Genomic DNA, 14,258 nt, shown 5'->3' on the forward strand with positions numbered 1-14,258 from the left:
TATAAAAAAAAAAAAAAAGAATTATTATACTAGTAATATTATATTTATAATTCTATCAAACTTAATCGGAAAACAAACCTAACATAAGACTTGTGAGATAATGATTGTTAATTTAATTTTTGGGTAAATTATAGGTTTATGTTTAATACATATTACTCATAATGTTTGAGAAATTATACTAATTTTTCTGTCATTATAATTGTTTAAACGGAATGAAAATATTGAATTCATACACTCTTTTTTTTTTTTACTTTGCTTTACTTTTTTTTAAAAATTTTTTTAATGTAATTTTTTTTATTTTTCTATTAGGAGTTGCTTCCTTTTATATAAGTAGGGGGTTTGTGAAATGAAACTACTAACCACAAGGATAAAAATATAATTTTTAAAACGTTAAAGGATAGATAATAATTATATAAAATCTCAAGGAGTGTCAATATAATTTATCCTTAATTTTTAAAGTTTTTTTTGATAATTACTTACCAATTCCTTCAAAAATATATGGTATGGACTTTGAAGCAGAGACAGACAACAGCTTTTACATACACACCAACTGATTATTTGACTTTCCGCTACCCATCACTTGCATGTAGGTCCTACAAAACGCAAAATAACAGGAATTAACAAAATTCAATTATTATATAATAGTATTAAATAATTATTAAAAAAAAAATTGTACTAGTATTACTAATAAACAACAACAACACAACAACAGCCTTATAGGCTTGTGAAAGTCAATTGTCATCTCATCTCATCTCATCTCATCTCAAACTGTTTGTTAAGGCAGATTGTGGAGATAGCCAGCTAGGGTCAATGAAAGAGAGAGATACAGAGATATCAATAAAAAAAAAGATTATATAAAAACAAAAACACTGGGCAATCAAAGAAAGGGTTATGTTTTGGAGTCATCACCACCACTGTGAAAGAAGTAAATGAGCCTTTGGTGTGGAGGGTTGTTTGCTTTTAATTGGGTTGCAGAAAAGCTAGAGAGAGAGAGAGAGAGAGAGAGAGAGAGGTTGGAGTTCTTTCAGGTGTTTTTTTGATTGAAGGGCATTTTTAGGTCGGTCTTCTTGTTCTTGGAAAAGAATAGCTTTGCTTCATTCGCTGTGAGTGTCTTTTCTGCTGTCTGTTCTTTGCCAATTTTTTTTTGGGATCTGGTGGGTTTGAGTCTTTGATTGTCTCTCTGTGTTGGGTTTGTTTCAATTTGATGTTAAATGTTTGGATTTTTTGTGGGTTTGGAGGTTGTTAATTTCATGAATCTTTTGAATCTTGCGTCTTGAATTTTTATGGGTTTGCAGATTTTCTAGTCTTTTCTTCTTCTCTTGTTTCGCTCACCCAAGATGTTGAAAGTGGTCCACTAGTTCACTGATTGAACCCTAAAATCTGTGGATGAGTTTTGTCTTTTTTTGCTTCTTACATTTCTGGGTTCCAACTGTGTGGTCTTAATCCGAATTGATTTCTCGGTGTCTGTATCTTCACGACTGTCAAATCTTAGGGTTTCTTTTTGATCTGGTTGAAGATCAGCTAGAATTCAAATGTTTTGACTCAATTCTTGTTTCTGTATCTTTGAATGTTTCCTTAAAGCAAAACCTCCCGTAGGGTTTTTGATTTTTGAAAGCAAAGCTTTGATTCTGGGTGAGCTTTTGGATTGATTCCTCTTGCCTTTTGAAATTAGGGTTTGAAACTGAAACCTGCTTTTTGGGGGTTTTGGTATTAGATGGGCTAAACAAACAAACCCTTTTGTTCTGGTGAAGCTTAAGCTGTTTGTACTTTCTGGGTTTTCTCTCAAATTGATTATACAGATAAAGCTTCGATGCATCTTTCATTATGGAAGCCAATATCTCACTGTGCTGCTCTGATCTTGGACAAAAAGAGCAGAAGAAAAGATGGGTCTAACCATTCCACTGAAGAAATCAAGAGAAACTCATCAGTTCTCAGGAAATTGCAAGAGCACAAGCTCAGGGAAGCTCTTGAGGAAGCATCTGAAGATGGGTCACTTGTTAAATCCCAAGATATGGATTCAGAATCACCTGCGAATCAAGACGATAGCTTGGGGAGATCGCGATCACTCGCAAGGCTCCACGCTCAGAAGGAATTCCTCAGAGCCACTGCTCTTGCCGCGGAGCGCATATTTGAGTCCTCAGACTCGATTCCCGAGCTCCATGAATCTTTCTCGAAGTTCCTCACAATGTACCCCAAGTACCAATCTTCGGAGAAGATCGATCAGCTGAGAGTGGAAGAGTATGTACACCTGTTAGGGTCAACCCCTAAGGTATGTCTCGATTACTGTGGATTTGGATTGTTTTCTTTCCTGCAAACAGTTCATTATTGGGAATCATCAACATTTAGCTTGTCTGAGATTACTGCAAATTTGAGCAATCATGCTTTATATGGAGGTGCTGATAAAGGCACTGTGGAACATGATATAAAGACTAGAATAATGGATTATTTGAACATCCCTGAGAATGAATATGGCCTTGTTTTTACTGTAAGTCGTGGGTCGGCTTTTAAATTGCTTTCTGAATCGTACCCTTTTCAAACGAATAAGAAGTTGTTAACCATGTTCGATCATGAGAGCCAGTCTGTGAATTGGATGGCTCAGGCTGCCAGAGATAAAGGTGCAAAAGTTTATAGTGCGTGGTTTAAATGGCCAACCCTCAAATTATGCTCAACTGATCTGAGAAAACAGATCTCGAACAAAAAAAAGAGGAAAAAGGATTCAGCGGCTGGTCTTTTTGTGTTTCCCGTTCAGTCTAGGGTCACTGGTGCTAAGTATTCATACCAGTGGATGGCACTGGCACAGCAGAACAATTGGCATGTCTTGCTCGATGCTGGGTCATTAGGTCCCAAAGACATGGATTCTCTTGGATTGTCTCTATTCAGGCCGGATTTCATCATCACATCATTTTACAGGGTTTTTGGGTATGACCCAACTGGATTTGGTTGCCTTCTCATCAAGAAATCGGTGATGGCAAGCCTTCAAAATCAATCTGGACACACTGGTTCGGGTATAGTGAAAATCACCCCTGTTTTTCCTCTGTATCTGAGCGACTCTGTTGATGGTTTGCCTGGATTGGCTGGAACGGAAGATGATGAAGTGGGTGGGAATGGCGAAATATCCACTGAAACTCGCCCTGGAGCACAGTTGCCTGCATTTTCTGGTGCATTCACTTCTGCTCAGGTAAGGGATGTGTTTGAGACGGAGATGGATCAGGATAACAGCTCTGACAGAGACGGGACTAGCACCATATTTGAAGAAACCGAGAGTATTTCTGTGGGGGAGGTGATGAAGAGTCCAGTTTTCAGTGAAGATGAGTCATCGGACAACTCAATATGGATTGATCTGGGTCAGAGCCCTTTGGGGTCAGACAACAATGGCCAGTTGAACAAACAGAAGGTTGCATCTCCCTTACCACCCTTTTGGTTTTCAGGCAAGAAGAACAAGGGGCTTTCTCCTATACCTTCATCAAAGATATCTAACAGCCCAATATACGACCAAGAGATACACCCTGCTTCTCATGAGGACCACCATGTGCTATCATTTGATGCTGCTGTTCTATCAGTGTCGCACGATGTGGACCGTCTCAAGGATATCCCTGAAAAAGAACAATTAACCGAAGCAAAACCCTTTTCACAAAATGGCGGAAAGGGTTCAGGTCAACGGCACGATCAGGGAATTCAGGAGGAACCTCAAACCAGCAAATATTCCGGGGTAAACGGATCCGGTGTTGACAAGTCGTCTTCTGTCTTGCAGCCTCGTGTCCTTGAGAACGGCTCAACCTCTAAAATTCGCGTGGAGTCCAAAGAAAGTGCGATAAGAAGAGAGACAGAAGGGGAGTTTCGGTTGTTGGGAAGGAGGGAGGGTGGTCGATTTGCTGGTGGTAGATTTTTTGGCATAGAAGAGCTTGAACAGCCCGGAAGTAGGGGAAGAAGGGTATCATTTAGTATGGAAGATCACCGTAAAGAACCTCTGAACCATACTTTGGAGCCTGGAGACATCAGCGATGATGAGGAGTTCATAAGTGATGGAGAATATGGTGATGGGCAAGACTCGGGCAGAAGGGAACCCGAGTTAGTATGCAGGCATCTCGATCATGTAAACATGTTAGGTCTCAACAAAACCACTCTCCGATTGCGGTTCTTGATCAACTGGTTTGTGACCTCGTTGCTGCAATTACGGTTACCTGCTTCTGATGGGAACGAATCAGTGCCGCTTGTTCACATTTACGGTCCAAAGATTAAATACGAAAGGGGTGCTGCTGTGGCTTTCAATGTCAAGGACAGAAACCGGGGCCTAATCAATCCGGAACTTGTTCAGAAACTGGCCGAGGCAAATGGTATCTCTCTTGGCATTGGTATTCTCAGTCACATTCGGATTTTAGATAGCCCAAGACAGCAACGCGGGTCTTTCAATCTTGAAGATAGTGCCCTGTGCAAGCCGATGGAAAATGGGCGGCACGATGGGAAAAGTGGAGGGTTCATTCGTGTTGAGGTTGTCACGGCTTCTCTTGGCTTTCTGACGAACTTCGATGATGTTTATAATTTGTGGGCTTTCGTAGCGAGGTTTCTTGATCCAGCCTTTGTCAAAGAGGACGGACTACCAACTGTTGCAGAAAGTTCGGAGATTCAAGGCTGAAAAACAAGCAGCGACGCTCTAGATTCTATTTCAAAGTTAAGATGGATTTGCACATCTTGGAGTTGAAATGGAATATTTTGTTGCATATAAAGGATGAGAAAGGTACTGTTTTCAATGTGCAGGAGTCTTTTTGGTCTTCCTCTAGACTTCGCTGCAATCGGGTGAATTTGTTCATTCATGTTTTTAATTGCTTGGATTTTTCTTCTTCATCACCTTTTGGGGTTGTTCTTGTAGACTTGTAGAGTTGGGTTTAGATATTTGTATCCATCAAGAAGCATGAACTCGAACTAGAATCAACCGGGCACTTCACTCTATACCAACCTGTTCTTTTTTTCATGCTTTTGTATAAGATTCAGCTTATTTCACATGCTTTGGGCTATTATACAATGCAATGGCATGTTCAATAGAACCAATGCTAAGAACTTGTGGAGTTTCACTTGTGGAATTTTTGTTGCTTTTACCATTATGCTTTCTTCTCTTCAACTAGAGCTGTGAGGGAAGGTGAAATTTCTCTATTGTGAAAAGCAAATTTCCCTACTGAGATTTGTCGGTAACTACATTTTTAGTGTTTCCTGAAAAATTATTTGTTTTTAGAATTTTTTTCTCCACTGTCTTCAGAATTAGTTTGTCAAACAAGTTTGTGATTTTTGAAAAATGAAAACAAAAAACAGAGCACAGACCTTGTGGGTCTCATTCTATGAATTGTATGTGTACTTGCTATTTTTTCTTTAATTCAAATGTTCAAGGAATGTCAACCATCTCATACCAGATCAAAGAGGAAGTGTAATAAAATTTCTAATGAACTGGGCAAAATCATAAACACCAAAAAACAGTGATATGATTTTGACATAAACTATTAATTTATTGCATTATGCATGTAAGCACAACATTCCAACCACACATGAGGTCTCACAAATTGGCTGATTCAAGAAGTCTTATGGGATTGGGACCTCTTCCTTCTCCTATAGTAATAATTGTTGGGCCATACCCATTGATCTTTGTTTGCCATGGAGAAAAATAATAGTGAAAACTTGAATCATTCTATCATTCACTTTATTTTCTTGTTTTTGTGGATGAATTTGTGTGGGCCCATCCCAAAAAGCTGGTAGAGAATATGGAGATAGCACTTCACTATTCTTTTTAGGACATCATGATGATGATCAAAACCTGCTTTTCCTAGTAAACAAACAAATCAAGAAACCTACCCAGCATGATATGATAAACCACCCTTTATATTTCATTTGTAAAATCTTTCTAACCAAAAAAGATATCATAAAGCAAAAGCTCAAATGCAGCTATGCTTTGAAAAGTGGTTTATGGACCTTTATGGGGGAGCTGTCTTCTAAAGGGAATTTACAGTGGTGGTTGGTGACAGTGATCTGTTGACAAACTTGAACCAATCGAGTTAACCGAGATTTCAAAAACAAATCTACAAGATAAACAAAAGCATAGAATGCATTACAAAGCTTGTCAATATAATAAGCCAAAATTGCAGTATTTTATACAATCAGGTAGCTGTATTGATATGTACAGACAACAAACTTGTGCAATTCAACAGAAGAAAGAAAGCAACCCACAACTATTATCTCGAGTCTCTTTCATTAACTATTTTATAGCTCTCATCCTAATCCACATAAAAGAAAAAAATATCTTCCTTTTTCTATTTGGCTGCGTAAGCAAGATATACACTAGGCCAGATCATTCATAACCCAGTAAATAAGATTCTTTGTCTAGCCAACACCGAAGCACCAAAATAATTGAAAACTATCCATATCTCTGGCTCGTGACTGGGTGAATGGTTCAGATCTGTAGGTTGATTCAAATTTAACCTTCTAACTTTCAGCGAGAGCTTTCTTGTCTTTTTTAAATCAATAGCTACTGTGACAGGTTTGGATCCACAAACATATCTAGGAATCAACCATCTTTATAAGAAAGGCAGTCTCTAAAGCTGACTCCTTGCATTGCAAGTATCTGTTTTCCTCCACTATGTCTACTGTTAAATTAAGCAGTATTGGGCGTTTAGGGTCATAAATGGCATGGTCACGCACTCGGGCAACCCATTTCGCTGCTTCCCAAACTCCAAATCTGAAAACACAAAAAGTAAAGGTGGTGAATCAACAATTATATGTTTATTTGAGGCCATCTGGAAAAGAAAGAAGTTTTGTATAAACAGCAGGACATTATTCATTAATTAATTGTAGGTATAGAACGATAAAAACATTCTATTATATGCTGTTTAGGATTCCAATTTATACCAGATAACTATGTAATATGAGCTGCTAAATACACATAATTTCTCTCCAAACCTGCTACATGCATTATAAATCTTGTACTTTGTGGAGAATCATTTGTACATGCGGGTGTAAAAAGAAATTTAGTGGGTGAATTTAGCAGCTTCCCAAGCTGAGGCTCACTCAAAGGCAATGGATGAGACACCAGCAACAACCAGCAAGCAGCACAAAAACTGGAGCCACCATTGAGAATTCAATCTAATTCTAGCCATATAGCTGATCAATCCCACTAGATTATCCAAAATTCTAGTAAAAGAAAACTAACTGGAATAAGGACTGTTAACGCAGAGGACCTACCCAAGCAAAAAATGGCACTCATGCACACGATGTTCTTTCTTTCCCTACCATTTTAGCATTTAAAATACCAGGTAGAGCTGAAGAAAACCTAACATGATGTAGATTATAGATTATTCCGGATAAGGTCAGCCAAACAGCTGATGGAGAATGGAAATAGCAGTACCCTTTCTTAATAGTCTCCCATCCTGTAACTTTCATTCCCTACCAGCTGGACTTTGTCTACCCCATTATTCCACAAACTATAATTCTAAAGACCAGAGGAAAATCTGAAAACATAGTAAAATTACCGTGTATTGAACGATGAGCTAACCATAACAGCTGGATAGAGAACATCTTTCTGAATATTATCATAAGGAGAATAATTTCGTATAGCCCGAAAATCTTCAATGTCTCCGGGGTACCCAAATTCTTCATAGTCAGCAGGTGTAAGTGGTAAAATGGGATGGAGAAGGGTGTTACTTGGATCTAAAAATGGAACCTAAACAGAAACAGAACACAAGTCATTTACTAATAGTAAGAACAAAAGAGAGCCCAACATGGGATTAAGTGTAGAAGATTAAGCAAAAGACTCAACAATGCATCCTCAGAGCCAATAATTCTAAGATGAATTACCATGTCATTGCAATCAAAGAAAATTCTTTTAAAATATTAAAAATTATAAAACACATCTCTATGGAACATTGAAATAGACAAAATTGGTATGAAATTAGAGACATTCAAAACTGGTAAAAAGTTTCACATATACCTTCAAAACTGCAGCACAAAATAAATCTGGAGAAAGATTAATGGCTGAAGCAACGACGAGTCCACCAGAACTGTATCCCCAACCAGCAAGCTTATTTTCTTGCACAATCTCCTTCTCAATTAAGAATTTAGCACAGGAAATATAATCATTAATGGAATTATGTTTTTTCGTCCCTCTTCCGTCATGATGCCACTTTTTACCACCACGACCACCACCTCTGAGAAAAAGACCATCCAAATAACCAAACTTGAGCAATTTATGCTTAGATATTTGAAATGAATGTAATTGATGTTAAACAAACCTGACATCAGCATACGCAACCACCCAACCGCGATCAAGAAGGCTTTTTAATTCACTTCGCCACCGTTTGTCAAGCAACTCACCATAAGCTCCATGCACATGAAGTAATCCAGGATTCTGAGCCACTTTCTTCCTCGTGCATGAATAGACAATAGTCAAAGGAACTAAAACGCCATCATGTGAAGACACATCATAATGTTCACAAGCATAAAACTCAGAGAGGTCATTCCATAAGTGGTCATCTTCAAAATTGACTTCATTTGTAGAATCTGAACTTTGGGAGATTGATGACTTTTCAGTGCTGCCAGCAGAAGATGCTCTTCCATACAAAATTCGTGTTCTGTCATGCAGCATATTTTGCTGCTGAATGATATTCCACTTACCGTTTGACAAATCATAATCAACTACAGCATCAGGCATCTGCAAACAAAAAGATGCAAGACAGTCTTTGACTAGCAGTACACTTTTAGAAAAAAGAAAAATATGTCACCATTGCTTAAGATGATCTAAACACTATCTTGACATTAATCATCATCTTTGGAATTGATAATACACCACCACATGAGCTACTAATTAAACAAGCTCTTAGCAAATTATGTGTACTGGACATAACCTTGAATTCTTGGCCACTTTTACCATATTCATTAAACCATGCTAGTGAGAATCACATAAAGATGTAAAACAGTAAGGAAAAGTTTTGATTAGCATAACCCATCCCAAAAGTGATAGGTCCATATTGAATTTTGGATTGTGCAAATTTTAATACCTGCCATCACGGACATAATAAATTCAGAAATAACTCAACAGAAACATAATGGGTTGTTTCTACATTCCAATAGTTCAGTATATCAGGTTGAAATCTAATTGAATTTGTGAAGGATGGTACTTTAATAACTAATAAATTGAAGTCACACCTGGATCAAAAGTTCTGTTCTCAAAGTTGAGAAGTAAAATTTCATTCTTGAATTGTATTACTTCATTGATATAGGTTAAAAGTGCAATTCAGTGAAATGTAAAACTTACAGTTTTGCAACAGCTATAAACAATTCACCAAATAAGACAATAACTGATTGTAGTTCATTAGTATCTTTGTTTAACAAAAAGTATTATTGTAAATTCTTTTTAGGCATTGATTATGTTCACTTGCAAACATCATTAAGTACAACATATCTAAGATAAAAATAAAAGTATTCACTGATGAACTAAGCAATAGTGACTTTAGTTTTTCATAAAAGGACATACTAATGTAATAATTTCATGATTAATTATACATATGTGCTGCATATAAATGCATAATATTCCTGCTCAAAGAATATTATCTCCATCCCATTTTTTGTCTTACCTTCCATTTTTTGGGTAAATTCTATATCTTGTTAACGTAGGGTGATTCCATGTAAATATAATGATAGACATATCTATAACTTTGTGTACAGAAAATATCATTAATCCCAACAGACCATTTTTTCTTTCTTTCTTTCTTTCTAGCTAACTTGGACAAGAGTCTAAAAAGCAAGTTATTAATGAATACCAAATGGAGATTTATAAATTAAGGCTTGGTTTGCTTGGCATCTCCAAAAAAAGTCAAAAAGTCACAAAGTCACAATCCTATTTAAGTCATATCATCCTATATAAATCACATCACCTCTCTACCACATCATTTCAAACCCAACCCATATTTCATAAAAAGTCAAAAAGTACACTTATTTTGATCATCCCAAACCACCCCTAAATAGCATTGTACGTGAAACAACCTTATAAATGAATAAGTCATGTATGATTTACATACCACAGGTGATGATATTGTAAAGCGCATAGTTGACGAATAATAGTCATAGTTTGGTCCAGGTGAGATTTGAGAAACATATTTTGGAAGAGGCAGGAAATGTGGATAAAGCTCTTTGAGATGAACTGCTCCCTGACAAGAAAAGAAAAATTATCAGAATAAGATGATCCAAAAGCACTATGTAATCATACTCTTGGCAAACCAATATTCAACCATGCATGATGACTACAAAATGAAGTTTGCATCCTTGTTAGCATCCACTGCATTATTAAAAAAAAAAAATTAGAATGCAACTCACACATGATTGTCAGATAATAACATAAGCTGCTAGGTCATTGGTCCAATAATGAATATCAAACTCTCATACTGCTTGCCATGTGGCACAGTGGGACCCATCTCGCACATGGAGAGACAGATAAAGCATTATCAAGTTCCAAGTGTTCTGGAAAACGAACCTAAGAAGCAATGCAATTTCAAAAACTATGAACTCTCCACATATTCAAAAGATATCATATTCCTCTCCATGAGCACCACATTAGGTTAGAGGTACCGCCGCTGATGCCTTCCTATATCTTTCCTTAGGGCATCCTTTGTACCATGAAGAGGGTATCTCTTTAATGAGGCCAAAAAAGCTAATAGTAAAAGAGTGTCTACATATTATCCATTCTTAGCAGTTCTAGAAATAAAAAAATTCACTCGCCAACAAAAGCTTACACACCTTAAAAAGATAGTTACACAGCTTAAAAAGAAATTAACAATGGAAATGATATTAAACAAGCAAAGCTTTCTAAAGTTATTAAGTTTAAATCATGATTTAGCAATTAGAATTCACCTTAGATTCTAGAACGTAAAAAGATCCATTCCCTTTCTCTAGCACTAGCAGCAAGCAACTTAAGTTAAAGAATCCATATTGGTTCGAACAATGATTCCAAATGGCTACATTTGCAACTAGAATAATTTCAAGAGTACTTCCACAAAAAGAGCATGAAGTAAAACAGCACCATATGGGAAGATGTATCTTAGCTTGAAAACAATAAAAAGTATTCATGATACAGAGGAATTAGGGAATAGCTGATATCATTAGAACGGTTTCAAAAGCCTACTTTATGCAACAACATTTTATTACCTCCCTGGTAGGCAGTGGTAGAGCAACTGAGCAAAGCTTGAACTTCCGACCTTCCCTTACGATAAGTACCAAGTGTGTGTCACAAAAGTCAACATCCTCAATGATTAATTCTCGGTCATCAATAAATACGTTCTGCAGTAGTTGAGAGAAGCCAGATGATCACTGAAAGCAATAACATGTTAAGTGAGAGTAACAGTTTTAATTCAAGCAAGAAAAATCATGCAGCCAAGAAAACCCCAATAGAAGTATGTGAACTATATATATACATACATAAATATATTTGCCTTTATGGACATACATATGAAGCTTTATCATGAAAGCACTAACCTCCCATTTTCTAGGTGCAGAAATGTCGACAGAACTACAAAGAAGATAATGATAATCAACAGGTTGGCCCCCCTTGGCAGCGTCTGTATAAAGGTAAAGAAACCCTTTATGGTGCTCAACTATGCAATGAGCCAGTGCCTCACATTCCCATACTAATGTCAGGCCAGACAACGGATCAGCTGCGTTTATCAAAAAGACCTACAAAAACAGCCACAGATATAAATCTTTACACATTACAAATAATAGTAGGTTAACAAAAGATTGATTATGAAGTGTCATTAAAGTGATACCTTGGAAGATTTAGTGGAGAAGGTATTTACAGTCACAAAGCAGAAATCCTTGGTGTGTCTTATGTTTACATGAACATTCTCTGTATGTTCTTCTAGAAGCAATACATCTTCTTCATTTGACCCAAATATGCTACAATATAACCTATTGAAAAGCAAAGAACATCAACTATAATTTCTTTGGAGGCAGACAATAGAAAATGCAAAGAAATTGATCAAAAAATCTGCCAATCACAAACCGATATGGCCTCTTATTGTGATCAGTAACAACATAAAGCAATGCCTGCCCCCCTTTTGCCCAAGCCAAATTTGAAACCCGGTCTGCTTGAGGCTTATTACATAGTGAGCCAAAATTCAAATCCCTCACAGATAACTTGAAATAATCGTTGTCTTTATCATACATAGTGTATGCAAGAAACCGGTGATCCGGTGACACTTCTGATAATTCCTCATAAGCAAAACCTATAAATAAATGCAAAAATCAAACAATACAAATAAAAATACCCTTGAACTACAATGCAAATGGATAAATTGTAGTACCTCCAAATCGCTCAGCTTCTTGATTGTAATCAAGCAGTTTCTGCTCAATTCTCTTCCCTGAAGCAAAATCAAAACCTGCAAAAGGAGATTTATGCGAAATGAACTCTTCATTTAAGCTCGCCAATCTACGACACAACACCGGGTACTGCTTCCCCTCTTCGACCCGCCGATAATACAACCTGCGGCAACCAACCAACACCCACTTCCAAATAGTAAAAACAGACATTCAGATTTTGAAAGCAAACAAAAAATAATCAAATCAATTCTTGCTTTTATAAAACATATAAAAATTTACCAGGGGCCCCAGCGGAGGGGAGTGGTGGAGAGGTCGGAGGCCATGCGGGAGGCCATTTCGGACTGGAGTTTGGACTGGAGGCGATCGGTGTCGGCCATGACGGCCTCTGTGTACTTCTCTTCTTGCTCCATGTAGACGTCCATGTGTCGCATTGCTACTTTGTCGTTGAGGCTCGACATCCAGCTGTAGGGGTCTTCCCAGGTGGTGTCGTGGAGAGTGAAAGTTTGGGGTTTTTTAGGGGGTTTCGGGGGTTTTGGAGGGGACGGTGGAGGTTGGGGTTTTTGGGGTTTGTAATGGGCGGGCCGGCAGAGTGGAAGGGCTGTTGATGGGAGGCGGAGACACCGGTGCCGGTGGAGGGTTGCCAGAAGGTGGCTCATTGTCGGAGAGGGGAGGGAAGAAAGAGGGGTTTGGCAATAGTCGAGCTTAGCGCCTAGGGTTTAAACCGCTTGGCCTCGTTTGCCAATTTGAAATTTTAGTCTATTTATTATAATTTATGGCGTCGACTTCTTTTTTTTTTTTTTTTTTTTTTAATTTAAAAATTATTAAAATAGTATGTTCCTAAATCGAGATAGATTAAAAATTTGAAAAATTATCGGTAAATCTCAATCCGGAGGATATTGATCTATTTAGTCTTATATTTTTTTTAATGAACCATTTGGTCCGATTTAATTGGCAAGGATTATTTCTTTTGATTTGACATGTGTGAAGTTACATATTTACCATTTTGTGAGATTTGTTTTTTTTTTTTTTTTTGCTAATGTATAGGAGTGATGTTAAGGGAAATGTTTTATATTTCCATTTGTGTAATGGGTTGTGTTGAGTGATTTACGATAAGTTGTTTTGGAGGGGCTGGTGTTGTTTTTTATAACTAGCAAGCATTTTTCAGGATTGCTGGAAGTCTGTGGGGTTGACTGGTGTTTCTTGTGCCAGCAGCTGATCTGGGTTTTTATGCGACAAGGTAAGTGCTATTTAATGGGCAATTTTTTTTTTGTGTTTTAGGGTGTGGATTATTCTGATTTTTTTTATTTTTTTTATTTGGGAAAGGGGAACCTGTACACGACTGTGTGTTGTTTTTTGGGGGATTGCGTTCCATTGGGGATTGATGCTTTTCGATTAGGAGGTATCCGTGGAATATTAAGATATTTGTTCATTTTACAAGCATGGAGGTCACTATTTTATTATTGTGTACCTACAGAAAAACGAACGCTATTGTTTGCCTTCATGAAGCCTTGACATTCGCGTAGCTAATGGAGGGGATATGTGGGAAGTTTGATGGGTTGGCACCCGAAATGGTGTTTTTATTCTTTACTGTTCCTGGGAATAATAACTTCAAGGTTGTTTGGGATGAGGATATTCGGATCATGTTGTGTCTTGCCAAGTCTTTTGCCCTCTATCATATTGACATGCTTATTCAAAGACGTGTTGTTATTGACGGTGTTAACAGCAGTGAGGGTATTGTCACAGCGGAGGGTGGGAGCAACCCTGGCAATTTTGCTTGTTTTCTCACTGCCAATCTTGTCGACGTAGACACCTTCACATCAGAACCACGTGTCCTCACAGCAGACATTTTCTTGGGTGTCCAACACGAATTGTTACTTGCAACAAATTGTACAAAATTGTTAATTACATTGGCT

The 14,258-nt window shown here is 37.5% G+C and overlaps 2 protein-coding genes and 1 long non-coding RNA gene across 3 annotated transcripts; 2 read left to right on the plus strand and 1 right to left on the minus strand.

Annotated features, from left to right (window-relative positions):
- The first annotated feature begins 718 nt into the window (after positions 1 to 718).
- On the plus strand, positions 719 to 5,069 carry LOC114314838 (uncharacterized). The gene is made up of 2 exons (XM_028261343.2): positions 719 to 1,103; positions 1,800 to 5,069. Exon 2 carries the CDS (start codon positions 1,811 to 1,813, stop codon positions 4,631 to 4,633), a length of 2,823 nt encoding a protein of 940 aa, XP_028117144.1. The 5' UTR covers positions 719 to 1,103; positions 1,800 to 1,810; the 3' UTR covers positions 4,634 to 5,069.
- A 1,018-nt stretch (positions 5,070 to 6,087) lies between these two features.
- LOC114314839 (Prolyl oligopeptidase family protein) lies at positions 6,088 to 13,089 on the minus strand. The gene is made up of 11 exons (XM_028261344.2): positions 12,625 to 13,089; positions 12,330 to 12,508; positions 12,029 to 12,251; positions 11,793 to 11,934; positions 11,503 to 11,700; positions 11,176 to 11,307; positions 10,053 to 10,181; positions 8,268 to 8,686; positions 7,967 to 8,183; positions 7,509 to 7,699; positions 6,088 to 6,718 (listed from the first exon to the last, which is right to left on the minus strand). The coding sequence occupies exons 1-11, from the start codon at positions 12,999 to 13,001 to the stop codon at positions 6,541 to 6,543; spliced, it is 2,385 nt and encodes a 794-aa protein (XP_028117145.2). The 5' UTR covers positions 13,002 to 13,089; the 3' UTR covers positions 6,088 to 6,540.
- Positions 13,090 to 13,496: 407 nt separating this feature from the next.
- LOC145803201 (uncharacterized) lies at positions 13,497 to 14,040 on the plus strand. The gene is made up of 2 exons (XR_014345326.1): positions 13,497 to 13,582; positions 13,669 to 14,040. It is a non-coding gene; the product is annotated as an uncharacterized LOC145803201 (long non-coding RNA).
- Positions 14,041 to 14,258: the final 218 nt, after the last annotated feature.

The sequence above is a fragment of the Camellia sinensis genome, chromosome 1 (genome assembly GCF_055761805.1).
Source record: "Camellia sinensis isolate YWXY chromosome 1, ASM5576180v1, whole genome shotgun sequence".
In the NCBI taxonomy this organism is placed as follows: Eukaryota; Viridiplantae; Streptophyta; class Magnoliopsida; order Ericales; family Theaceae; genus Camellia; species Camellia sinensis.

Excerpts from the sequence above, each read along its gene's own strand:
- LOC114314838 (XM_028261343.2), top strand. The coding sequence starts at position 1,811 with ATGCATCTTTCATTATGGAAGCCAATATCTCACTGTGCTGCTCTGATC.
- LOC114314839 (XM_028261344.2), bottom strand. The coding sequence starts at position 13,001 with ATGAGCCACCTTCTGGCAACCCTCCACCGGCACCGGTGTCTCCGCCTC. Across the intron at positions 11,935-12,028 it reads CACAATAAGAGGCCATATCG|GTTATATTGTAGCATATTTG; the intron begins GTTTGTGATTGG and ends GCTTTTCAATAG. Across the intron at positions 7,700-7,966 it reads TTTGTGCTGCAGTTTTGAAG|GTTCCATTTTTAGATCCAAG; the intron begins GTATATGTGAAA and ends GTTTCTGTTTAG.